The 26,801-nt window shown below is 49.4% G+C and overlaps 6 protein-coding genes across 6 annotated transcripts; 3 read left to right on the top strand and 3 right to left on the bottom strand.

Moving 5' to 3' along the window:
• Positions 1-446: 446 nt before the first annotated feature.
• On the bottom strand, positions 447-5,479 carry J4E93_010906 (uncharacterized protein; the record flags this gene model as incomplete). Its single annotated transcript, XM_049348782.1, has 2 exons — positions 447-1,020; positions 1,299-5,479. 2 exons carry the CDS (start codon positions 5,477-5,479, stop codon positions 447-449), a joined length of 4,755 nt encoding a protein of 1,584 aa, XP_049194015.1.
• A 1,347-nt stretch (positions 5,480-6,826) lies between these two features.
• Positions 6,827-8,650, bottom strand: J4E93_010905 (uncharacterized protein; the record flags this gene model as incomplete). The annotated part of the gene is made up of 1 exon (XM_049348781.1): positions 6,827-8,650. The coding sequence occupies one exon, from the start codon at positions 8,648-8,650 to the stop codon at positions 6,827-6,829; it is 1,824 nt and encodes a 607-aa protein (XP_049194014.1).
• Positions 8,651-10,120: 1,470 nt separating this feature from the next.
• On the top strand, positions 10,121-12,127 carry J4E93_010904 (uncharacterized protein; the record flags this gene model as incomplete). The annotated part of the gene is made up of 1 exon (XM_049348780.1): positions 10,121-12,127. The coding sequence occupies one exon, from the start codon at positions 10,121-10,123 to the stop codon at positions 12,125-12,127; it is 2,007 nt and encodes a 668-aa protein (XP_049194013.1).
• Positions 12,128-15,894: 3,767 nt separating this feature from the next.
• On the top strand, positions 15,895-16,675 carry J4E93_010903 (uncharacterized protein; the record flags this gene model as incomplete). Its single annotated transcript, XM_049348779.1, has 2 exons — positions 15,895-16,395; positions 16,553-16,675. The coding sequence occupies 2 exons, from the start codon at positions 15,895-15,897 to the stop codon at positions 16,673-16,675; spliced, it is 624 nt and encodes a 207-aa protein (XP_049194012.1).
• A 386-nt stretch (positions 16,676-17,061) lies between these two features.
• J4E93_010902 (uncharacterized protein) lies at positions 17,062-17,634 on the bottom strand (the record flags this gene model as incomplete). The annotated part of the gene is made up of 2 exons (XM_049348778.1): positions 17,062-17,494; positions 17,561-17,634. 2 exons carry the CDS (start codon positions 17,632-17,634, stop codon positions 17,062-17,064), a joined length of 507 nt encoding a protein of 168 aa, XP_049194011.1.
• Positions 17,635-21,320: 3,686 nt separating this feature from the next.
• J4E93_010901 (uncharacterized protein) lies at positions 21,321-22,238 on the top strand (the record flags this gene model as incomplete). Its single annotated transcript, XM_049348777.1, has 1 exon — positions 21,321-22,238. One exon carries the CDS (start codon positions 21,321-21,323, stop codon positions 22,236-22,238), a length of 918 nt encoding a protein of 305 aa, XP_049194010.1.
• Positions 22,239-26,801: the final 4,563 nt, after the last annotated feature.

Here is a 26,801-nt window from a genome sequence, read left to right as displayed (position 1 = left end):
AGCCACAGAACAGGCAGGAATTGACGACGAGGCTGAGTATGACGACATCTTACCTACACATGCTTGGCGACCCTGTACAACAAGAGATAGTAAGTGAACGGTGCGAACCAATCATGCGCTGCTATCTCAGATGACACGCAACACTGCAGGATCAAGATGAGTTATAACGCATCTGTTAGCATTGTTAGAGTCGTAGGCAGGTCACGCGTAGTATCGCATGCAATGAGACTAGGGGCCAACAACAGCGTGAATTCCAACTCAGACAAATCGCCACCGTAGTAGCGATATCTCTGGCCAAATGATATGCACCTAGATCTCGCTCATGAGACCCTGAAAAACACTAGTCGATCTGCATATTTGCGCAATAACACTAACAACGACGTCAAAATGTGCACATAAACCCATAAAGTCGTTCAAGAGAATACATTCCTACCCCCACCTCACCCCTACCTCTTCACATCCCCAAACCCGCGACTAAGAATCCTATTAACATCGCCACCATCCTGCACGCCCTCCTGCCCCACAACCTCAACCCGATTCCTAATCAAGTCCTTAATCTCGCCCTCCCTCCTGCGCTCCTCTTTCTCCTTCTCACTCTCTTCCTGCCCACCCACCCTAACGACGCCAGCCCCGAAGCCCACACCCCCATCTTTACTACCCCGACTACCCTTCCTATCCCAGCCCATCTGCAGTTCCCCCGCACTAGCCTCCTCAAACCTCCTCTTAACCCCCGGATCGCGTTCCAACGCCTGGAAAACATGCGTATCGCTCGTCCACCACGCGCTCGCACCGCTCTTCACCGCAAGCTCGAAGACCACAACCGCCAAGAGGATGAGCACGAGACACAACCACCAACTCCAACTCGAGCCGAAGCCGCGGAGAAAGGTGTCGCGGACGTAGTAGATTTTGTTGGACGGGTTGTAGACGGAGGAGAGGATGATGTTCCAGAGGAACCAGCCGCCGATGGAGAGGATGAGGGCGAGGGCGTTTGTTAGAGTTTTGGTGTGTGTTTCTATGAATCTGTGGCGAACGTCAGTGAGCCATTTCCATGTGTGAGGGGGGAAAGGGCAAACAAGGGAAGGGGATATACATACTGCATCTTCAACGCAATAAGCCAAACCGCCGCCGTATACGTAATACTCCCCATAGCAAAGATACTATTATCCTCCGTCCAAAGCGCATCCCCATACAACCCCAACATGCAAAAATACACCAGCATCGCCTCTCCACTCGCCATGAACATCCACCACAGATACACCTTAAAGTTGAACCCGCCGTTTACCTGACCAATAGTATACAGCTCAGGAACAGCAAGCAGCGTACTTGCACTGAGATCCTTCTCGAAGACTCCCATGAAGATGACGGGTAGAGAGGTGAATAGCGTGTTGAACATGCTCAGACTCCAGCTCTCGTACAGACTCGTCCCGGTATAACCCACGGAACGCTGGAAAAGCGCTTGCGTGAGGTAAAAGAGAAGTTCTTTCCAGAACGTGCCGACGGTGTATTTGCACGTGCGTATGTAATTCCAACGTCCATGCACCAGCAGCAATTTAGTGAGGAACCTGAATTGCGCGATACTGTAATCACTCGTTCTTGCCGCCTGTAAGCCTTCTTTTCCTGTGATACCGATGCCGACGTGTGCTTCTTGGATCATGGCGATGTCGTTTGCGCCGTCGCCGATGGCGAGTGTGATACTCTTTTTCACGCGCTTGCGGATGGATTTTACGAGTTGCGCTTTTTGAGACGGCGAAGCGCGGCAGCAGATTACGGAGGAAGCGAGGATGGCGAGGGAGTGGAAGAGGGTGTCTAGGCTTGGGGAGGAGGTGATACGAGACAGTGTCTGGCCGTCTACCACGACGACGGAGTGGGCGACTGTGCCGCTGGTAATGGCCTGGATGGCGGAGGTGATGGTTTGTTCGACAAGACCGGTTTCGTGGTCGAGCACAGTTACCGTACTGAATTCTTTGATTAGACGGCACGAGTAGCCGATGTTGATGGCGGTTTCGCGCTTATCGCCTGTTAGCATCCACATTTTGATCTGGGCGCGGCGCAGCTTGTCGATGGCTTCTGGTACGCCGGCTTGTAGTTTGTCTTCGATGGCGGTGGCGGCGCAGAGGTCGAGGTCTTGCTCGATTAGGTCGCCGGCTTCTTCGATGAGACGGGTGCGATCGACTAGACTGGTGGTGGCGGAGAGGTAGGCCGCTTTCCAGGATTGGTATTCGGATTCGTGCAGGAAACGGTAGCCATAGAGGAGGGTTCGGAGGCCTTCTGTAGCGAATTCGTTGATATGTTGGAGACAGCGTTCGATGACTAGGGTGTCGTCGCCAGCTACACCTTCGTCGACCATAGCTTCCATGTCTTCCAGTTGCATTGAGCTTCGGGCTGAGGAAAAGGCCATGCTGAAGCGATCGAGACCAGACTGGCGGGGTGTTATCATGGGTGTCTGCATTGGCGAGTCTTCGTCGAGAGACGACATGTCCATGCGGTCGTTCTCACGCTCGCGGAGCCATTGATCTACTTCGTCTCTTGCGGACATGGAGCCTCGTCCGCCCACACTAGGAGCGAAAGACGGACGACCTAGATTGAGACTAGCCCTCGCGGCCTGACCGATAGTCATGCTTTTCCGGCCGCCAACACTGCTCATACGACCGGCCACACTACTCCGTCGCTCAGCGTGTTCGCTCATCCGCGCAATCGCATGTTGAGCCTCCATGCTCTTTCGGATGTTGGCACGTCGCTCAATCTCGACCATCTTCTTGTTCGCCAGCGTAGCCAGCTTCAAACGTTGCATGACAATGGAGTCGGCACCTTTGCAGATGATGCATATCCTGCCATCTGGAAATCGCAAGATGATCGACATGCGCTTTCGCTTGCTGGAGAATTCGATGACATCCAGGATCTCATAGATCTCGGAGACAGCCTCGCCGTCGGATCCAGATGGCATGATCTTGAGGGTAATAGTGTGAACGTCGCGGTTGATGAGCAAGAAACCCATATCTTGCGCTGCCTGGACTAATGCAAGCTCATCTGGGGATGAAGCCATGAAGTGTGTCTTGCCGTCTTCTTGAATCTCAGGCAAGCAAGTGTGACACAGCGCTAGCGAGAGAAGGAACATGCGCGCTTTCTTCGAAAACGGTGTGTGGGGTTTCCTTTGGATATACCGGAGCATATCCTGTGTGCGCAATTCCCGAGATGTCTTGCCTGGCTTCGCGCTCGACTGCCAATTCGACGGTCCCCCTTCCCCAGGACTCTCCAGCTGCTCAATCGTCTCAATCGCCGGCGTCGTGGGCTCGTCATTCGCTACATCCTTGGCAGATCTCACACTCTTCCTACTCTTCGCAGGCTGCTTCCCCTTCTTCCTCGTCTTGTGAATCAGTTTCTTCTTCTTCTCTTCCTTCAGATCAGCATCATGCAACCAGCTCACACCCGCTACACTTAGCTTCCGGAACTTCATCGAGTTATCCGTTAGCGTACCCGTCTTATCCGAGAAGATGTAGCTGATCTGACCAAGTTCCTCGTTGATTGTTGATGTCCTCGGCTCACACGGCGTATCGGAGATGGGGTCGTACATGTCGATGTCGGTGTGCAGAAAGAACATCTGCGCCAGTTTGACAATCTCCAAACTGACGTATAGTGACAGTGGAATCATGGTGTTGAACATGATGATGAAGGATGTGAAACTGGGGAAGAAGGCGACGGAAGAACCGCGGAGGTACCACATGTCGTCCTCGTTTTTTTGCCAAATCTTGTAGGCCACGGCGTTAAAGATGGACAAAGCTATGACGAAGACCACGATGAGAATAACGATGCGGTTAACGAGGCCTTGCAGAGCTGGTGCTTTGATGCGGGGATTCTTGTTCGAGTTCATCCGGATACGACATTCCTCTCCGGAGTAGATGACCATGCCGATCGCATCGGGTGTGTTCCGCAGGATACTGCCTCGGAAGATGATTTCGCTGAGAGTCAGTGGCGCTTGCTTCTCGTCGACCATCACACGACCTTCGAAGCTGTACAGGTCCCGGTTCGGATCCTCGACAACAAACTCGGCTTTCGTCTTCAAGACATCCTCCTGATCGATGATGGTCTTGGAGATGGAAGCAGGCGTTTGTTTGCTTTTGAGATTCGTCTCCCCATCCAGCGCCATCGTCTCAACAAACGCCACATTATTCTCCCCGTTCGTATGAAGAAGCGCCATATCCGCAGGCGCAGCGTCGTTCCTCTCAAGTTTGATGATATCACCAACATTGATATCCTGCCACTTGATCGTCTCCCACTGCAGCGACTCAGAACCAGGACTGGAACGCAACACCTTCGCCTCTCTCATGTTCTCCGCCTTGTCCAATCTCCATCTCCTCAAATCATCGTATCCTTCCTTCGCGATGGAAAGAGTAACAAAAAACAGCAGCGGCACTATCGTCGTAAACTGGCCCGTCGTACTAAGCCCGGGTATCATTTGCAAAATGGAAATAACAAGAAAGTAAAAGTTGGCAAGTTTGGAGAATTGCGCGACGAGTTGGCGGGGGATAAAGTTCCATGCTGAGTAGCGCGTGGAGCGTATCCAGTTGCTGGTGTAGGGTTGCTCGGTACGTTCGTCCGTGAGGGGTTCTTTGCGCGTGGGATCGAGGTTGATGTGTCGGCCGTCTTTGCTGGGTGGGACATCTTTGATGCGGAAAACGAATTTGCGGGCTTGCTCTGCGAGATCCTTCGTCTGTTTGACTATTTGTGATCGCCGGCTTGGACCCTTGCTCTCCAACCAGGGAAGTGCGATTGGCCCTTCCCCCAACTTCGACTTTGAGATATCCGAGGCTGACGAGGCGTAGTCCAAATGCTCTGGCGTGACAGTGATGACGGCATCCCCAGACTTGCGCGACGGCGCATGTCCACTGGAGCCTTCTGCCTGTCCCATCGTAGGTTGTGACCTTCCAACGCCCTCCTCCAGTTCAATTTGTGTATCCGGTGATTGCGCCGTGTCGTGGACGTTTCTCCGGAAAAGCGCACTGCGCAGCGAGTATCCACGGTTGCGAGAAGTGGGCGAGAGCGGCGATCGAGAGGCGCCATTCCGTGGTGGTAGTTGTGAACGTGAAGATGAAGCCTCAGCGTGATCTTCTGGAGAGACCTCGCGCGTGTTTATGGACAAGTCTGGCGTTCCAGGTCTTTGCTTGCCGCCAGAACTCTTCCCAATGTGTGCAATTTCGTCCCTGCCATTGCGCTCGATATCCGTCGAGAAGCGAACGCGCGGCGACTCTTCAGTTGTCAGGCGCGCAATCGACGGGCGTGCCGTATTTTCCACCGCCGAAGTCCTCGATCGTGGCGCATCGTCGCCGTCTCTGGGTGTCTCGATCGCATACGGAGGGTTTGCGCTCTGTGTCGTGGGTGCCAGGCCATCCTCGTCGTGGGATGCGGAATGACGCCTTCTTACTCCTCCGCTACCTCCAATCCCAGCACTCGATGCATCGGAAGCATCTCCAGGCTGCGACATGATTTCCAGTCATTCCCTATTGTCGTGTACGCTGCTGTCCTACAGAAGGGTGTTGCAATCGAAGGAAATCCCCAGCCTTTCCCGCAGAGTCCGGTCTAGCGGCTTGTCCACGCGGGTATTACGACGTCGATGCCCGCGCTGGGGGCCTTTGCGTCTTGGGCTTTACGCGGCGCCGGCGATATTATAATCGATACGAATGCGAATTACAGCAATCACATTGCGGTGCGCAAACATAGGTGCAAGCAGGGCGCAAACAGTACCCTTCCCTGTCGTTCATTCGAAAACGCGCGAGCAACGCGGGCAGTACCAAGGTCCCCGGTCCATCTGGGCAGCCCTGTTCCTTCAGCCCACCACATGATGCCCATCCATGCAGCTCCCCAGGCTATTTTAGGACTGACGTAGCTGGGGCTAACTCCACCAACTCCAGCTCCGCCCCCATCGCAGTAGTGCCGTCTCCCCTCTTGAGTGGGCTTGGGGCTTGCATATGAGCGCTACCGTAGAGAGCACATATGCTTCTTCTGTAGTCCACACGTTATTCTATTCTAGAACTAATCCAATCGAGAGAAAGGCGTCCACCTCAGATCGTCCCCCACCCACCCGGGAGCCTGCATATGCGCGCTTCCCAGAGCATGTCTGCTTCTTCCACAGTTTGCAGTTCATCGATCAGCGAAAAAGGAAGATCTAACCCCGCTGCTCTGGGTCCCGAGGTTGCATTCCGGGCTGGCGCGAACGCAACGTATCACATATGGCTTAAGTGTGCAGCTGATGTCCCACCAATCACGTTTAGTTGACGCAACGATAGCAGTCAAAATAGTTGTGTGAAGTTCATGATGTATTAGTTCTATCTCGATTATAGATGCAGGTAACTTCGCTCACAAGAGCATACGCTTCGAAGAACAGATGCAAACTATCCAAGATGCATTTGCCATTCAATTGCACCAAAAACGCACTACTCACTACTCCAGAACCCTGGCTTTTTACGACCAATATGCTAATAATGCTTCGCTCCAAATGATATGGTATAGTTTCGTTCCCTCACTGTCTCGGTTTCGCCTTTGCAGGCCCAACTCTCTCTCTCATTCTCACTCTCACAAGTCTTCAACCCCCTTAGATTTCCTCCTTCCTCCGCTGCCAAAGAAGAAGCCATTCTGAGTAGTAGTAGGAACTTGCTTTGTGGTATCCGGTAGTCGTGTCGCTCATTAAGTATTGCACCTTTGAAAGATTATAAGAAAAGACATAGAAAAAGCAGTGTGCCCAGCGCCATGCAATATGCAGCCAGATGATGAAGAACCAAGCTGGCGATGATTGGTAAAAGAGGATTAGAGAAGAAGGACTGCTTCGCGTGTCCTACGATGCAGCAACGCACCAGTGGCGGTGGAAAACCCAGGCGCTCTTCTGGCATTCTTTGCTACAGTACTTGGTCCGCCGGCACCGACGGCACTTGGCGAACTGGCGGGTGTATTCTTCCCACTTGCCGCACTTGTAGTATGCGCACTGTCGGATGCCGCCTCGAGAGTCGTCTTTCCGGCATAGGTTGCGCATAACGACGCTGGCCCAGTACTGCATGTCGGACGAGTGATGTCGTACGGTGAACTGCTCAACCAGAGGGAAGATGTTAAAATCGTCTGGAAGTTCGTATTCCTCCAGCTCCTCCTCTTCTTCCTCTGCCTTGGGTGTCGAGGCTTCTCCGTCAAGTAGCTCGGTGCCGATCTTGAGTTTAGGCACCAGATGGGAGTTCTGGAAGTAGGACCGGAGGTTGCAGTATTTCGACACGTATGCGAGTAGTTGTAGAGACATGAGCACGTCTTCGTCCCGAGGCATGGCTGCGAGCACGCTAGCTGACGCATTGCGTTCTTGCTGGTATCTTGGTAGCCAGGGAGGCGGTGGGTTGGTGTTCACGACGTTGATGGTCGGTGGCATCGGGGAGAACCCGGTGATGGGGTTGTTCGGCGGGGTGTTGGTGGGGTTGATTAGACTGCCATCGAGCGCTGGACGGTGAGTAATATTGAAGGTCTCGTTATTCTCGTCTGTGCCTTCCGACGGAGCAGCGATGGGGACTGGTGTGTTGCCAGCATCCAGCATCTCTGCGTTGTCGACGATGTCGGCCATATTGATCTCATTGTTCTGAATGCCGACGATTGGCTCATTCACAGACGGACCCGCCGCTGTTGCAGCCTCTGCAGACATGTCATCTTGTTGTGCTTCGAGGTCCGACTCGCCAGATACAGACAGCTGGTGTCGGATGGATGGTCGGCGGCGCGTCCGGGCTAGCCCCGCTCTTGGGCTCGTCTGGCGTGCCTGTGGGGCGCTCGGTGTTGTCGGTGACTCTGGTTGGGAAGTGATCTCCCCTTGCAGGGCGGGGAGCATGGAAGGAAGGCGATCCGCATCTCGCACCGGCCGTAGCGCAAACGCATCAGGTGTTGCCTCCATGGAGGGTAACGCCGTGACCAATGGCTGGCCGAGGTTGCGGGTGTTGTTGCCGGGAGCGCCAAACAGCTGTGCTCGGCTTTCGTGGCTGCGATGGTGATGGTGATGAGGAGGTCGGCCGCGTGCAAATGTCGTCCGCTCGGGAGGGGAGCTCAGGGAGAAGGCGGGAATGGGCGTCGCGTCAGCCAAGGGTGCGTCTGTCGGCTGTGGAATCTCAATGGGAGGAGGGATGATGCGCCGTGATCGATCAGCTCGGTGTGAGGAGCTCGACGCAACCTCGCCGGTCCGCGAGGAGTGGTGTCGGCTCGATGCACCAAGACGTGCAGATTTGTTGAACTCAACCTCAGCGCGTGCCCGCATCTTATCGACGACCTTGATGTAGTTGTCGAGAATGGAGGCGATGACGGGCACCATGTCGGCCTCAACCACACGCGTCCTGACGTTCTCGGAGCCGCGTACGCCAATGTTGAAGATGCATTGGAAAGCAAGGTTCCACTTCCACATGTCCATCATGTCCTTGCTCCGGCCCTCCTTGAGGATGCATATCAGGCGTTCGATGCCGCCATCGACGGTGAGAATGTCCCGTATGCGGGCCGAGGAGGTTGTGAGGTAGGCGAGGTGGTTGAGCGAGTTGATGAGCGGGAGGGTCGATGTGCAGTCGAGAGCGCGGCGGTCATAGAGGGCGGTGGTGATGCCGACCGACGCCTTGTTGGCGTTGGGGATGCTGAAGTTGACTTCGCGCATGTTTGGAGCTGTGTGGTGCCGTGGCTGGGTGGATGGGCGGGAGCTGGGTGGTGGAGAGGTGCAGGACTAGTGTCGCATGTGGTGGGCAGCAAGCAGGTGGGTTTGGCTGCAGGCTGGGAGGGAGCAAACAGCGGAGCTTGGGGTGAGAGCAGAAGCAGCCAGTTGTTTGTTGATGCTTCAGGCTCGGACGCAATAGAGGGGCCCGTGTGGTGGTGTGCTCAGAGTTGCCCAGGTGGTGCTCAGACGGCGCTTCGCAGCAAACGTGTGCTCGAGGGCGGAAGGAACCCGACAACGCGGTGACGACGGACCTCAGCCGGACTCGGACGAGACGGGGCTATCACGGCTGTTGGGGGGAATAACCAAAGCAGAGGCCGGTGGAAAGGGATGGTGATGGGCGGAGATGAGGCGTGTTTGCTGTTGTTAGGGGGACCAGGATGGCTTCGCTGCCGCTGGCTGGCAGGCAAGAGCGCTCTCTGGCGTCGCAGTGGGGCCGCGCAACACTGCTGTCGTCTCGTGTGTCGCTCTACGGGTACGGGTGCTAAGGCTGGGCTATGGTATGCTGGATGAGGCTGTCGGCGATGAATGGGATGTAGAGAGGCGGTTCGGGTGAGAGGTCATGGGCAGTGGAGCAGCTAGTCCCACTGTTAAGGATTGGCACCGACCGCCCAGAAGGGTAGCCTCGAACCGCTAATTTCATGCGCTACGGGCAAAAGAGAGCACCGAAATGACTGCTCACCTTGCACCTCTGCTAGACACTCAACAGCAAGTGTAGCTTACTGAAGTGATTGGGATGCACACTCCTCGAGGACCGTCAGCACGTGTAGCGACATGTCACGGGCGCCTGTCCCCGCCGTCCACGAGTCCCTCTACCGCCCAAATTCCCTCACACGTCTCCACGCCACAGGTGGCGCCCTTGCCTCTACCTCTGCCAATGCCATGAACCCTTGAAACTTGCCCCCCCACTGCATTGCCAGCGAACTGTGACTACTGAAGCTGCGTCTGTTGGCGCCTGCATCTTTCGGCCGCACTCGAGATGGCTGCGTGGGGCGCCGGCCAGCTGCACGATGCCACCAAGCCTGCTGACAAAGGCGGCCCTCTCCTTGGGCCTCGCATGCTGTGTTACCACTACGGACTCGACGCATCTGACTCAACGTGCGAGCAATTCACGCATTACGGCCGAAATACATTGTGACGGAGGTGAAGTGGTACCGAATAGTTCTGCGGGGTGCACATGGTCTTTGCAGTCCCGTATTTACAGAGTGTCCCGTCATGGTGAAGGCCACTGGGCACATGAAACTCGCGCAGCTCAGAGGTCGCTGCGATCTCACAACGTGGGCTGCAAAGGAGAACCCCCCAACCACCAGTCAACGCGCGCTCCCATACCAATGGCTGCAGCATTCCGTTCCTCACTCTCGTTAACCTGAATAATTAACCAACCCCGTTGCTCCACAGTTTCGGATTTCGGACGCGATGGCCGCCTCTCCTCATGAGACAAAAGTCCAAGACTTCGCATCCGCTCCACCCGCGCCCGACCAGCCAGAGCGCTCTGCCTCAGATTCGGCTGCCCCTCCACATCTGACTATCGATACCCAGTTCAACGAGCAGAGAAGTCGCGGCCGCTCGGCAACTGCGACTACGGCGACTGCAGCATCGACGAACCGGGAAGACATTCTCTCCCCTGACCGCTTCTCAGTCGACTCGACCCTGCGCCGACGCATAACGCGATCGCATACCGTCAAGCACTACCAGTCCCCGACGCGCCCGTACCAGCACCAGGAACCCGGCGCTGAGCCCGGTGTCGACACCAAGAACGAGACCGACGGCGCCAACTACCACCACCTCTACGCGCGATGCCAGATCACCGTCGTAGACTTCTCCGACGAAAAGGTCGAGTGCCATGAGCTGGACAACGATACTTTGGAGGACTTTCTCAACTACCCAAAGGAAGACTGGGTGGCCTGTCGGTGGATCAACGTCAACGGCCTGTCATGGGACGTGATTCGTTCTTTGGGAAACCACAAGAACCTGCACAGGCTGGCCATTGAGGACTTGATGAGCACCCAGAGCAGGACAAAGGTGGACTGGTACTCCGATCAGGCCTTCCTGCTCCTGACGCTGTCCAAACTCGTGCGGACGCCCATGGACGAGGACTCCGAGAGCGACTCTGACTCAGATTCCGACGACAGCGAACGACGACGGCATAAGGCTCGCTCCCGCTCCCGATCGCGGCACCCTCAGAAGAAGAAAGAGAAGAAGAAGTCGCTGTACAAGAAAGCGAAGAACCTGCTCTTCCCCAAGAGCGAAGCCAAGAAGCAGGTACGCAAGGATGAGATGATGAGCGCATTGGACAACCTAGAGAAGCAGCTCGACGACACGCCCTTCGAGAAAGTCAAGATATCCACCCCGCCTGCCACCACCGCCGTGCGCACCCTCCAACGCTACCGAGGCGGTTACAATCTCGATCGAATCGTATACCTCGAGCAGCACTCTGCCCTCACCGAGAAGCACCTGACCGTCAGCGTCGAGCAAGTCAGCATCTTCCTCCTCGCCGACAACTCCGTAATCTCCTTCTTCGAGCACTCCGCCGACGACGTCGAAGACATGATACTCAAGCGTCTCCGCACCGAAGACACCATCCTGCGTCGCAGCCAAGACAGCAGCATGATAGTGCAAGCCATAATCGACGCCATAGTCGATCTCGCCATCCCCGTCGTAGCCGCCTACGAAGACGCAATGGGTGAGCTCGAACTCGACGTCCTCGAAGACCCCGAGCTGCACCACTCCCAACTTCTCTATCTACTCACCTCTGAACTCTCCATCCTCCGCAACACCATCCAGCCTATTGTCTCTCTGATCAACTCTCTGCGTGATCACAAGGCTGATCCCATGGCCCAAGCCACCATGATGAGCCAGAGTACCGCTAACCTCGCTACCCGCAAAACCATGACGCAAATCAACATCAGCCCCCTCGCACATACGTACCTCGGTGATGTGGAGGACCACTGCATCATGATCACCGCTTCCCTGGACCAAATGCGTCGCGCAGCCGATAACCTCATCGACCTAATCTTCAACATGATGGGTGCCTTCCAAAACGAATCCATGAAAATCCTCACCGCCGTAACCATCTTCTTCCTCCCGCTTACTTTCCTCGTCGGATATTTCGGACAAAACTTCGAGCGATTCAACGGCGTGCAACACCACTCCGACGCCTTCTTTTGGGTCATTGCGGTGCCGGTTATGGTTGTTACACTACTGGTGCTCATGGCTGATCGCATATTGCGCAAGATTAGGCATTGGAGTGGGAAGTTGAAGAGGAGGGAGGCGAAACGACGGGCGGTTAGGAAGGGGAAAGTTGGTGGTAATGGGATTTTGGGGGATGGGATTGGGCTGAGTAATGGGGTTAGGGGACAGCAGGGGATGCATCATAAGAGGAGGCAGACTATGTATAGTAAGGGGAATATCGGGTCTTTTTAGGTGTTGACATGAGATTCATCGGCCATAAGTAAGCTTGTTGGTACGATTGTATAGATTTCCTTCGGTGTTTTGGAGAGGTTGTGGTGGCTGAGCCTTGTTAGGCTACGCCGCTGCACAGCTGGCATCCTGGCATTTGGCGACTCGTCCTGATAGATTGTATAAAAGATACCCTGTGTTGCGCTCTTGACTGATCTCCCATGTGCGCACCTCGTCTAAAAAAGACTAAGCCATGCAAAGTTAATAACCTAGAGTTAATCTGAGCTGTAGTTCTGAATTGTTTTTTCAGATTGACCTGTCGTCGTGCATGCGGTATGTGGGTCGTTGCTGCCTCGTCAGGCGATATTGCTGCGTCACCGCATGCCTCATGTGATCCTAGCCGGCGACTGGTTCACCACACCTGTCGACAACAACATCTACAACCGTCACCACCACCACCACCACCACACAAGAACACTCGACGAATTGAAATGATGCGGCGAGCCTCTCAAATCTGCCCTTTGACATATAGAAGGAACTTGTCGCGTTCAGTCAGTGCGTCAATGAGGCTACACATGTTGGTGGCCTAATCTGCTGTCGCGGTCCGCGGGTGTCACCACCCGTACACAAGCCTCACCAATAGCCTCAGCCCCTGCTGCCGAATCCCCATCTTTGTTTCATTGGTTCCATCATCGCGGATCATGTACATTCCGTATGCTGCGCAGCGCTGCGCAGCAACGCCAAGCCCACGAGGCTGAACCTCTTCACCGGCCTGGAATGTTTGCTCAAAGCTCTTGCAATCGTTCCGCATACCAACATGCACCTTCAATGACCGGCTCGAATCGCGACCAGGCCACAACTAGTTTCAAAAGCAAATTGTCCTCTTCGTCGGCACGTACGTTGAAATCCTGACCACGCCTGGTTCTCTCCTGCAACACGGACAAGCACGATATCGAAGCGACCAAATCGACTGTTCCCGCGTTCACTGGTGTAGTGGCTATTCCCTATATACTATGGATACACCATCATACACAGAATTCAAGCACGAACCACTCCAGGATTCGACCACACACATACGACTGTTGGAAATCCAGAAGGTCGATAGGTATGGTCGCGTATACTGTCTTCTGAACGCATGGCCTCTTGCAGTAGCTCCTGATTATTATGCTATATCGTACGTTTTCTTTTCGCAAACAAATCGGCTATGCGATTCATACTGACCGTCTATTTGTTGTGTTAGATATACATGGGGCTCACCAACCCCAATCCACTGGTTCTACATCAACGAATGCGCCTTCCCCGCAGGCCAGAACTGCGTTAATGCACTCAAACAGGCGCATGCATCCAAGAAGAGCTGCTACTTCTGGATGGACGCTCTATGCATTGACCAAACCACTACACTGGAAAAGAGTCATCAAGTGGGAATGATGGGGAAGATCTATGCAAGATCGAAACATGTATTTGCATGTGTCGGGCCACACACGGACGATAGTTTGTCTTTATTTCGCGCCATCGATGATCATCAGTACTTCTTTTCCGAGCTCCACAAAGTCACTCGACAGCATGCCATCAAAAAAGCAGACTACTGGGTGATGCCCAATCCTATTACGAAGAGCGGTTACTGGTCTTGGAGTTACGATCCCGGTCAACGGGAAGCGCTAGCGAAGGGTTTCATCGCCCTCATGAACCGCCCATACTTTTCGAGAGTCTGGATCTTGCAAGAACTGTATATGGCTTCAAACGCCACGCTTTGCTGTGGCATGGACCGATGTCCGTTCGGATATATCCTGGCTATAAGTATGCTGATAGATTCGTGGATCAACAACCCCAAACAGAGAGATCAGGCAAGCAATCGGGACTCAGATATCGCAGACAAATGCTCTCTTCTACCTTGGTTTTCGCGCCGGCATAGTTCCTCCTGGCTGACACTGGAAGAAAGCTTCCACAAACTAGAAGCTCAACGCGGCTGTCTTACTCTTGCTTCTGGTTCGCGAAGACGCCGTCGATTGGCAGAGGTGCTAGACGCCATGCAGAACTTTCAATGCACGGACGTTCGCGATAGACTGTTTGGTGTTCTGGCTTTGGTTGAGTGGAGAAGTGGTAACCGTCCTCTGCCAGACTACAGCAAGAGCAATTACCAAGTTGCCATAGAGGTACTGCAATTATATCTCCAGAATCTCGAGACTGAGCCGACTGCAGGAGTGGCTATTGAGTGGCCTCGTCGGCTATGCAAACTTTTCGAAGTCAATGTTGAGGACCAAGCAATACAACTGGCGATCACCAAGCGGTTTGGTAGTCAGATCCTGCTGAACACCTTCTCGTCGATGAACGACACAGTATTTGATCCCAAGCCTATTGGATATTCCAGTCCCCCCCTAAGTCATCATATGGTATACCTTCCTAGTTCAACACTGGACTATGAACGCACAACGTGGTATCGAGAATGTATTATCCATCCACGAGATATGTGGCGTGGGGTTCAATTGCTTGGCAGTACTAGTATCGGGAAGAAGCTCCCAACACCAGGTGGCTTATCACTCCGCTATTTGTATTGTTCAGCGCAGGCAACGATACGCGGATCCAACTCCGAGATTGTGTATGTGGAAATCCTGGATCACATGCAACGCGTGTTTGCATATGCACCAGCAGAAACAAGACCGTCCGACTGGGTGCTCTTCAGTGAAGAAGGATTTCTGAGCGACGGAAGCCCCATGATGGTAGTCGTGAGAAGCGAAAGTGACGATCGCCGCGAACACGCGATGATCGGTCAGGCGTTCAGAAACTGCGATTACAAAGAGACGGCTCTTCATCTACTTCAGTGGAGATACTTTGGTGTACATTGGCACGCAGAAGACCTGTTTCTCTTCGGCTGTATGAACAAGGACCTTCCAGTATATTCGATGACGTCCTTCTACTCTCAAATGCTCGTGGCCTAGTTCTGTACCACAAGAACAGCTGTCCGCAACTGATCGACAGCGGTGGCATAGCATGCTGTTTTTCGATCAACGACCTTTTACCAAATGAGTTAAAGAACATTGGCCACTCAAGCGCTACACAAATACACACCCTACACGAGAAGAAAACCAAACAAGTTCGCAGACTACATCAACATGGAAACGTGTAGTTTTGGTTACCTACGGTCGAGGTAGGCTCCAGGATGTGCGTTGCGACGGCACCTGCAGCGGACTCTCGCGATGTAGGCTTGCGGCTGGTAGGCGCGACGAAGACTTCGATAATGACGACGACCATAAATGCGGATGGCATGCCAAGGATGTGGAATGAGCGAGCCTTTCTAGGCGAGTACGGGCGGGCTTTTATATAAAACTAGCATATTAGCATTTTGCGAATTATCCTAATAGACTGTATAGAAGATACCCTGTGTTATGCTTTAGGTTGTGTTCCAGTGTGTCTGCGGGCCGTTGCTACTATCTGGGTACCAGGAGCGGCTACCTTACGGGCGATGGCGTCATGGCGTCATTGCATGACTTCCCTAGCCGTCCAGTCGTGCACTCACCTGTCTACAACCACAACAACACTCTACGAACAGAAACAATGCGACGGCCACTCGACACATTCGCTGGTGGTTTAATCTGCTGGGGCGGTTCGCATGTTTGGCCAGACGCTTTCCTATCATCAACTCCATGAGATGAGGTACCATGGTAGGCACTACCTTTGTAGCTACTACCTGACTGTGCTAATCTTCTTGGTACCCGACTTCTAGGACGCAAGCTTTTCTGCACAGCACAGTCAAGTCCGCTTACTCTTTTTTAAAGATCACCATACACATTACTATGGACGCCACAAACTTTGGATGGACGAGCGTACGACCGGAGAGCGACGAAGAGCGATTCGGTATGCGGTCGCAAGAACGGCAAACCGCCTTCGACAAGATCGAAGCCGAGCATAGCACTATCGAGATCGATCGCGTGCTTTGGGCGTTTTGCCAGTTCGCCGACCTAGACTTCGTGGAGAAATTGGCAGCATCTGATGATGCTTGGAAGCGAGGGACCAATCTTTCGCACGCGGCGATGGATGCCGTAAGGCTCTGGCAACAAAAGCCAGAAGTAAAGAACGACGTCGCATTCTCCAACGCCGTCGCATCCGTCTCCCGCCCCCATACCGCCTCCGGAAAGGCATCGCGGACAAGATCAGGACGAAGTGAGGGCGACCAAGAGGCCAGCCTTGGAAGATCAGCGGTTGTCGCAGCTCGCTGTAAAGATCGAGACGGCAACCTTTGTGCCGTATCAAGGACAAAGGGTGCAGAGGCGGTTAGTAAGATTCCTGTACGAATTGTATGTGAGACAACAACTGACTTCGTACACCCATCTTTAGGTCCACATTTATCCAAGGAGCGCGTTTTAAGAAAAGAGCCCGGACCGAGTGACGAGCAAGCCAGGAGCCTACATCGACGTTAGGTCACCTACTTTGCAGGTTTCTATGTTGATGTAGGCTGTAGGCCTGCTCGCTTTGCAGTGGCACCTTCAGCGTATCCTCGCGATGTCTGGCGCGGCTGGTTGGCGCGACGAAGCTTTCGATGACGACGACGAAGATGCGGATGGTGTGTCCGCCTGAGACGTTGACGGCTGGATCCGACAACTCCCTGAATCACCATCCGGCTATCAAAGACTACAATCCAACGACGTTTCTTCAGCCCTTGCAAACACCGAAGTCCTCCTGACAACCCTTATTCACCGCACAATACGCCTCCTCAATCCCGCAATTCCCATGTCTACTACAACACTGCCCCGTCCGGCATATATACCCCTTCCCCTTCCCCTTTTTCTCATTCCCACACGTCAAATCGGGAGTAATCCTCTCCCATGGAATGCTGTCGTCTGCGGTATCGCACTTTGCGAAGGGAGTTTGGCAGCTAAGTCTGGATCTTGTGAGAGGATATGGGAGGCGGGCGGTGCGGTACCATTGCGAAGGTGAGGGTTCGCCGAGGCATTCTGCTACTGTTACGGCTGTGGTGGGGTTGTTAGCTCATGCTGGTAGGGAAAGAGGGCGAGGATGTGGTCGGGCTCACTCTTTATATTTCTCTCCCGCACAACCTTGATCATATAGTCAATCAATTCGCCCTGCGTCCAAACTTCCTGGTCGTGCGCCTCGACGATGCTATACCCCCTCTCCAGGCCCAGATCAAACAGTTTCTTCGCTTCGCCAATTGTATCGGCGGATTGGTATTTCCAGTCTTTGGTGTTGAGGTCGCCGATGATGACGTGGTACTCGAGTTCCTTCAACACACTGAGAGCTTGGCTGTCTGCGGAGAGAAAAGGCGGGCGCATGTAGTATGGGAAGAAGCCGAGGATGTTCATCATGGCGTCTTCTAGGAGTGTCATTTCGTCGCGTATGGCGGTGGGGGAGAGAGAGGAGAGGTTGGCGTGACTCCATCTGGTATTGCGATTAGCTGATGTTCTTGTATGGGTGAAGTTTGTGAAGTGGAGGGGGAGAACGTACGTATGCGACCCGATCTGATGGCCCATGTCGACCATTCTGCGTAACGTCGCGTTGTAGTCGTATAGATCGCCCATGTTATCTCCGTTAATGAACCAGGTTGCTTTGAAGCCTGCTGCTCCCATTCTAAGATCCCAAATCAGCACACAAAAAATTCCACTCCCACACTGTGAGAGTATCCGTACCGGTCAAGGATATCCTCCGAGTAAAATGATGGCCCATCGTCGAAAGCCGGCGCGATAACTCCTGGTGTCGTACACGAATAGATCTTTACGCCAAATGGAATCGCGGAAGCTGACGAGAACAATGTCGTAAGCGCAGCGAATGCGCCCGTTAAACTACGAAGTCTCCGGCCCATTTTCGAAGCTGGCATACCGTGCGCCGAGTGGTGAGAATCCGGATATCCGCGTGCTTTAGACGAAGAGGAAAGTCAAGAAGATGATTAACAAAATAGCCAACTTGTTAGTACCCTAAACCTTCCAAACCCAAGAGTAAGACATGTGCATTGACAATGCCTTTAACTGATACTAGACATTAGCCCTCTGGTCGCGCGCGACACATTGGATGAAGCGCAGCAACGACGGCCGACCGAAGAGGTCATACATGTCCACGGGTCCGACTAGACATCCCACCGCCTTCTTTGAACTTCAAGTCACGGACAGTACGCGTGGAAGTAATACGGAACAAGATCTCGGATCCACACCCTTGGGTATCTGCCCGGCTGGGCGAGTTGCAATAAGGTTTAATTCCCCTGGGAGCCGCTCTAAAAGCTGACCGCTACATGGGGTGCGACTAGGATGAGCGTACAGCTAGTCGGAGATGATTCCGCTAGATGTAACTGGAGCTTACGTCAGCCTGGTTCTGGTCAAAGACGGTGCGTTCCTGCCAAAACTGCGCGAGTCGGAACATGCAGTATTGTTGAAGACCTTTGTGCGCGCAAGATGCTGTTTGACTGGCGGGTATGTACGTATCTGCAGAAAAGACCTCATCGAGAAAACTGTTCTTGACCCACAAGAAAATTGACTGTCGCATAGCGACATTAATGCCTTCGTTGTTGAGATCATGTGCCAGGCTGCGACTCACGTGGCGAGGTGGTTGCCTTCCCAAAGATGGGGGAGGTACTGTCTACTTAAAAAGTTCTTCTACCAGAGGACACGAACGCCCAAAAAAACGTTTTCTCTAACCTTCGTCAATGCAAACCTTAAGAATAACCCCCATTACCCACCTTGCGACATATCTACAAATACCGCGGCACCCGATGCCCATTTCGCCGCATACGATGGATGGCATTTCCGTGCCCAACCGACAGTCGCAGTCTAAGTTGTTCGCACTTCCCTCCGAATTGCGCAATCTAGTGTATGGCTACTACCTTACAGCTCCGGGCGGGTATCATTACCATTATGAGACGAACAGACTCACCGAGATGGACGGCACTCCCATCGACCTAGAGTTCTTGTATACCTGCAAACTTGCCGCTGCCGAGATGCATGGTCTTGTTTTCAGTCTCAACACCATCAAATTCTCTACATTATACAACGAAGCTACATCAGATCATGCAGGACAGCATCACTACATGCAGCTTAGGGACGAAGACAGCAGGTCACGCCTACTACGAGCATTCCGCGGATGCATCGACCAGGACAGCTGCAACAGATTGGAAGCAGAGTTTCCACAATTCCTGCCCGTCATCAGCCAACTTCGCGACATCGGAGTAATCAGCGTCGATGATCGTACGAATGCCTCCTGGGGTGAGGCTCCGTCGCTCCACCGCCGCTTCGTCATACGGGCTTTAGAGACCCTTCTGGAAGATGCTGATTGGAAGATGGGAGGCTCGAACCACGAAGTCCCTGGGGTTGTCTCACTGGAACACTCACCTTGGCTTATACCGGACAGCAACGAAATAGCTAACATAAGGCGTAGTCTGGACAATGACTCATTCCTCCCTAGAATCCTGGAACGAACTAAATACAGTTTCTCCGCGGCATCGGCCGCAGTCCGCTTCTTCTCGTCAATGCCTGCATCTATACGATGCCGCTTTCGTCGTGTGCTCTTGGATGAGGACCATGTGGCTGCTGCTTGGCCCGAGTGCCACGTCCAAGGCTTGCTTCCCTACTGTCGGGAGAATGGAGCACTTCGAATAGAACGACGAGTGGATTTGTGGAGAAATGCGCTTCCCGCCGGTGCTTCCAGAATGAACGGCTTTTATCGTGGCCAAGATCGTTTGCGTCTACTGCGGGCTGAGTATATCACCAGATTTTGCATAGCACCATGGATCATGGAGGCGCTCGCCCTTGACAATCTAGGCATGCCGCCTCAATGCTTCAAGCTGGTGTTCGACGGGCAGCCAATACCTGAGAGGAGCTCCGAAGTGTTCAAGATCGTGCAGCGAGATGCCGCATGGCAGACAGTATTCGAAGAGCATCGCGCAGATCATCACAACAAGATGAGCTGGTTCGAAACGAGGCGCAACGCCAGCTACCAGATGAGAGGATTTCCGGAAGCTCTCGCTGCGATTGCTGACGGTACGTCCATCGTGAGCTGTAACTTCAGCCTCGCTAGTATCGATTATTCAACTTCCATAAGGCAGGCTGCTCAGGAGTGGTCGATGAAGGTATGGGAGGAGCAATGGAGTAAGCACGAACCTCGTATCTTTGATGCTCAGGCGCCATGAAGATGGAGTTTTGCGTCGGTGGTATTTGCGTGAACTTATCAGCGACCGAGAGCTTCGCTAAACATGCGAAGGAAGTCATTGGAGTATAGGTTCGGGCCTCGTGGGCAACGACAATGCGTATGAGAACGCAATCATCTCATTCTGCATTCAATTGGTTTTTGAGGTGACAGTCGCAGGCTTTGGTAATGTATAGTATGACTTCCGAATGCGTAGAGGGCGGATTTGAGTAATTTTCCTGATGAGATACAAGAACGGGGTGTCGAACAATTAGTGCTGGTACTGCAATAGACGTCTTCGTGTAACTCACCAGCCACGAGACCGCATCCAAATGATGAATGTCAATGACTTTTAGCAGAAAGACCTTGCATGACTGCCGTGAACGGATTGTCACGAATGTAAAGAATACAAAGCTCTCAAACGTGGGTCACCGGAAAGCGATCGCGGCATCCCTTTGAGGGAGAGAGTTAATAGGTGTCTTGCAGCCTACATCACTTTTAATATAGGTTTTTGTGAAATGTCAAGGCAATATAGCCTTCTAAGCTTTGTTTTCCCTAGGTGGCGGCCATCCGGCGCGATCGCGACGCGGGGATATAGGGGTCATCCTGAGCTAGCTACCTCGGTGGCTAGCGTCTTGGTACTTCATGAACTGGCGATTGCCGCAATCCGGTTCAACGCCCCTCCTCCACGTTTCTCTGAGGCCGCGCCAACAAAATCGACGAAGGCGTCTGGCCAGAACCACCGCGTACCTGCTACCCTGTAGGACTCCGGAAATAATATCATTGGTGCTAGCTACTGCCTGTTTTCGGTTCCAGGGTTGTGTTTCCCGAACTGTTAGTCGCTGCACCCCGGGCCTCCTCCGCTACCGGCTGGGGGTTCGAGGACAACTCTGCGATGATAGGGTTACTCTCAGTACCATGGCACGACATTTCCGTACTTACTGACGCGAAGAGCAAGGCCACATTGTCAATGTCACGTGCACATAGTGCTGCCTCCCTCCGCCCAGGTGCAAAGTCGCAGCTTTGTCGCCCTTGGCTCATCTTCCATCTTCACATCCTTTTTTTCTCCCCCATCAACCGCTTGCTCAATAGCGACATGGCCGAACCGCAAGGCTTCCTCAAGCTTCCCCGCGAACTGCGCGATCAAATTTACGAAGACTACTTCACGCTTGAAGATGGGTACCATTACAACCACAAGACGAACAAGCTGCTCAAAGCGAAGGCTGAGGTGATTGACCTCGATCTTAGGCTTACATGCCGTCAGGTCGCAGCTGAGACCCGTGGTCTTGCTCTAAAGCTGAATACAATCAACTTCTCGACCGTGTGCGACGAAAACCTTTGCCAACGGGCTGGCCGATTCAACGCGATCCAGATAATCATCAACCAACTCAAGGCAAAGTATCTGCTATGGCACGCTCCGTGGACTGGTCTCATTGATAGCGCAATATGCGACTACGTGGAAAAATACCATTCGGCGTTCTTGCCCACCATTCAGACAATGCAGTGTTTTGGACGCAATGGAATCGGTCGTAACCTCAATGAATGGAAGGAGATCCCGTCACAAACCCGACATTTCATCGCGTCCACATTGGAAGCCATTGCGGCAAAACCCGAATTCGAAGACGCCGTAAGTCGGGACCGACATTGGAAGGGGTCCGCATACACGCCAAGTCCCGATCCGGTGCCTGTGGTAGAGTACAGTCATCCACCATGGATGTTCCCAAGTGAGGACGACATTTCCGATATGCTCGAACTCATAGACCCTGTATGCGTCGAGGCCAGCTATTCCAAACCGTGGCTATATTGGGATCAAGAACAATATAGGTTCTCGGCAGCGACTGCAGCCATCCGCTTCCTGGAGTCTATGCCCGCTGAAACGCGACTAGCAATGCGCAATCTAGTGCTACACGAAGATCATGAGTCTGTCGCATGGCCTGAGTGCCATGGTCAGGGCTTGATACCATTCTGCCAAGAGAACTCTGACTTGCATATAGAACGTCGAATCAGCCTTTAGAGAACTATCCTACCTGCCGCATCCATTTCGCTGTGCGAATTGCAGTCCCAAACACTCGAAGATATGCAACAATAGAAACTCGACCGCTTAACGGCGAACATAATCAGTCAGGGACACTAGGGCGATAATGGGGTTGCTGCCTGGATAATGGAAGCGCTGGCACTTGCGTCTCTAGGCATGCCGGCAGGTGCCTTCAACCTAGTCATAGACGGGATGCCGACGCCTAAGACCTCGGCGCAAGTCTTCAATGTCCTACAACGAGACGCCGCATAGCAATCCGCGTATCAGCAGTGCGTCAAAACTCCTGATTCACAGTCATGCCAACTTAATTAGATAATAGTTCGAGAGAATGCTGCATTCATCATAAGGGGCTTTCCAGAGGCTTTGCAAGAGATATGTTCCGGGAAGTCCCTAGTTAGATGCAACTTCGACACTGGCTACGCACACGATGTAGACCAAATTGTTGCACAAGGACGTACGTGGACGTTAATAGAATAGCGGAAAAATTGGCATTCTACCGCACAACTTCAAGCCGACATTCATACTGTAGCGCCATTGCCTAGCTAGCTTGAGATTCGGCAAGAGAAATTCCTAGGACGCACAGGCAGCGATTAAGTGCCAGCATGTCCTTTAGTCTATGTCGGATTTGTATAGAGTAAGATTCGCTGTCTGCAGTCTCTAGGCGAGGCTTAGTAGGCTTTCTAATGCTCATAGCGTACTATGCAAGAATTACAATTATAGAGATAACTCTAAGTAACAACTTAAACTTTATGTATTAAATCTTCTATATCATTAGCTCGTTCTTTAGTACGCCTCCTAGGCGTTAGATATTATTAAGCTACGAGTACTTGTAATCTCTTAAGCCGAGCCAACAACAATACTATATAAAATGCCTTTTTAAACCCACTACGCCGAGAGTCTTATTCTGTCGACTAATATTCTCTTCTATTGCTCTTATTTATCGCATCCGTTCGCCGTCTCTGTTCTATTATCGCTTTCTATACTTCTCTTACGCACTTACCTCTCTTCTATCTTTTAATTCTATAAGGTTGTCTTCTATATTAAATTACTTAGTCTTTTGTATATCCTTAGCGTTGTCTTTAATGCCGCCGACCTCTAGAGGTGTTACTAGAATTTCTACTATTATATAGTTGTTTAGATACTCTAGCATATTAGTAATAATTAAGTAGTTTAGTGTTTAGAATAACTACGTGTTTAATACAAATGTTAGATTAAGAACTACTATAGATAACAGCTACTAATTATTAATCTTTTTACGCCTAGCGTTCTATTACTTCTTCTACTTAGTTAATAACTAGTGTACATAGCTTATTAGCACTTCTATCTTACTAGGTAGCCTTTCTATAGAGAAATTGCACCTAGTAAGTAATATTCCGCTAGTAATATTCTATATAGCCTAAGAAAAACTAGCTATAATAAAAGCCTAGCATGTTTAGATAGTAGCTAGTTTAAGATAACTATACTAAGTAGCCTATATACACTGTTCGAGCGTATCTTACTAGGCTATATCTTTTAGAGTAACCTTAAAGATCTAGAATATAAGTAATAGGTTTATATTACTAGTAAATATTAATTTAAATGCCTATTAGAGTATATCTAGATCTAGTAACGCGACTACTTCTATAAGCTAGCGAGTAATATACTAACTACTTGTAGTTACTATTATATTCTACAACGTCTTAAATATAATCTTCTAAGGTATAGTCTTAAATAGTAAATAACTAGAATTTTAGACTAATAGTAATAAGTAGACCTAATTATATTAGCGTTTAACTTAACACGTAAACTACTTTCTAACAAAGACGCCTATAAATACTAATATATTAAACTTTTATACTTATAATTCTTCTAACTTCTACGTTTAGAATATTTCTAGACCTTTCTACTATTATTATAGTAGATATTTCTAATTATAATTACGTTCTAGTTATTACTAATACTATACTCTATTTATATAAACTTCTCTCTCTTATTTAAGACGTTACTAACGTGTTCTACTTTCTACCTCTAGCTCTTAGTAGTATTTAGGTTAGACATATATTAAACGTTAAGAGTATTATATACTATTACCTTAATTATATTATTTTTATAGATATACTAGAGTCTTTTATAGCTAATAGACTATATAAATCTCTCTCTATATAGATATAATTACTGCGTCTAGATACCTATAGATATATAACTATTAAACTATATTAAAAGTATATAAATAAATACTAGTAAGATATTACTATCTACTATAAAGTAGCGCTAAATACGCTAGAGCTAACTCTAAAGTCTATAAATAGTGTTAATTCTAAGAAGATAGACTATAACTAAGTAGATACTATAAGTCTTTGTAATTATCTAAAGTAAGTTTGTAACTAGTTATAAGAGCTGCTAGATTAAGAGTTATGTTTTCTACAATAGAAGATTTAGTACGTTAAGTTTTATACTAAAGAGAGTAGTGTAAAGAATAGTGTATTACTAAGTAATATTCTTATCTAACTAGAAAGTGTAATTAGGCTCTTTAGAAAAGTAGAAGTAAAATTAGTATATAATAAAGCTAGAGAACTGTAAGAGACTAACTCTAAGAGTAGGTGCTAGAAAAGTAATAGATAAATTTAATAGCCTAGAAAGAAGAGCTTTCTAGATAGCTATATACTTTAGAAGAGTTTTTTAAGCTTAGCTAAAACTAGACTAGGTTTTTAAAGTTTCTAGCTAAGAACTTTTCTAGGCGTAGCCTATTATAATAGCTCTTTTCTCTTCTAAGCGTTATATTATATAGCTATAAAATCTATAGTTATATAATTTTCTAAGTATAGATACTATAAAATCTTCTATCTAAGCGCTGCGTTCTAGCGCCTTAGCTAGAAAATTAAGTAAGCTGCACTATAATAAGAATCTACCTATTATACTTATTCTCTATCTCTATTATATATAAAATTAGTAATCTTATCTATAATACTTTTTATATCTATTCTTTGCGCGTTACTATCTTTATTACTCTTTTTTTTACTTACTCTACCTCTGCTATACTTTCTAGGCTTAATACTACTATTATACTCTACTACTTATGTTATAGCGCTAGTAAGGTTAGCAAATTTCTTAGCGTATTAGTAAGTTTTTCTACTCTTTTACTTTTACTTATAAGCTTTACTAATCTATATAATAGTCTACTAAGTTAGTAAAGCGTCTGCGTTATAACTTCTTTATTAATAAGGTTATACTACTTAATACTAATAGTAATCTAAAGAATATTAGTAAGAAGCTAATAGTCTCTAAAGTTTATATTTACTACGTTTATCTCTTTAAAGAAGAAGATAATAAGTATATAGTCTACGTTTTTAATAAGTCTAATAATAAGATCTATAACTAGTGTAAGGCAAAGTAGCTCTAATATACTATAGTAAGTTTTTTCTTTTTTTACTTTTTTTAGGTATAGCTAACTTCTTAAAGTACTTTTTAAGCTTAAGAATACTATCTACTAGTTTTATTAATTAGTATATAATAATTCTATACTTTTGTATTTTATAAGAAACCTAGTCTATAACTTTTTTTTATCTCTTCTTAATAAGTACCTAAAGAAGCTATCTAAGAGTTTAAAGTAGAGCTATATTGATAAGCTCTTTCTAGTCTTAACTAAGACTCTTCTTACTAAGCTTATTTCTATTATAAAGTCTATCTAGGCTTTATCTAAGAAGAATACGTAGCTTATAGAATCTTTAGTAAGTTTTTTTACTCTCTTCTTAGTATTTTTCTTACTAACTTATATATAGCTTCTTACCTTTAAAACCTTTACTAATATATTTAGTATTTAGCTCTATATAATTACTTTCTTCTTTATTCTTAATACTAATTATCTCTATAATATTATTTGCGCCTCTAAGTACGTTATAATAATAACTTTAAGTAAGTATCTATATAAGAATTATAATCTAGAGAATAAGTACTATAATATCTCTATATTTACTAAGTCTCTAGAGTAGTAGAAGTTCTATACTACTTCTAAGAGGTCTTATACTCTTAAGAAGAAGTATAATAATACTAAGAAAAAGAAGGCTTAGATATATTATAATAAGTAGTTAAGTCTTAATAGTCTAAGTTAGAGCTTTAATAATTATAAGTCTAGTAATTAAGGTGTTATTAGCGTCTTTAGTTAGTTATCTAGGTTAGTATTTTATCTATTAGTTATCTTACTATAGATTTTATCTTTTTATAAAGTTTTATTCTATTATAATACTCTCTACTTTTAAGTAATAAATAATTTTTTGTTTCTTTCTTATCTTTATTTCTCTACCTTTGTAATATTACCTTCTCTCTTTAGTATACTATTCTTCTTACTAAGAGTATATACTCTATTACCTTATTAATAATAAATTTTAGTTATACTACTTTTAGTAGTATAGTTTTTTAAAGTTTTCTTTTTTAAAGTTTATTAGAAGAGATCTATCTACCTTTCTAGTATGCGCTAAGAAGGTTTTCTAATCTATTAGAGTAACTATTTTACTTATAGCTATAGCTAGTTTCTATAAGAGCTTATAGTACCTAGTCTATCTTATA

Source organism: Alternaria ventricosa (assembly GCF_023758065.1).
Source record: "Alternaria ventricosa strain BMP 2768 chromosome Unknown scaffold_38, whole genome shotgun sequence".
In the NCBI taxonomy this organism is placed as follows: domain Eukaryota; kingdom Fungi; phylum Ascomycota; class Dothideomycetes; order Pleosporales; family Pleosporaceae; genus Alternaria; species Alternaria ventricosa.
Note: the sequence above shows the minus strand (reverse complement) of the source record. Positions and strands in the feature narration are given on the sequence as shown.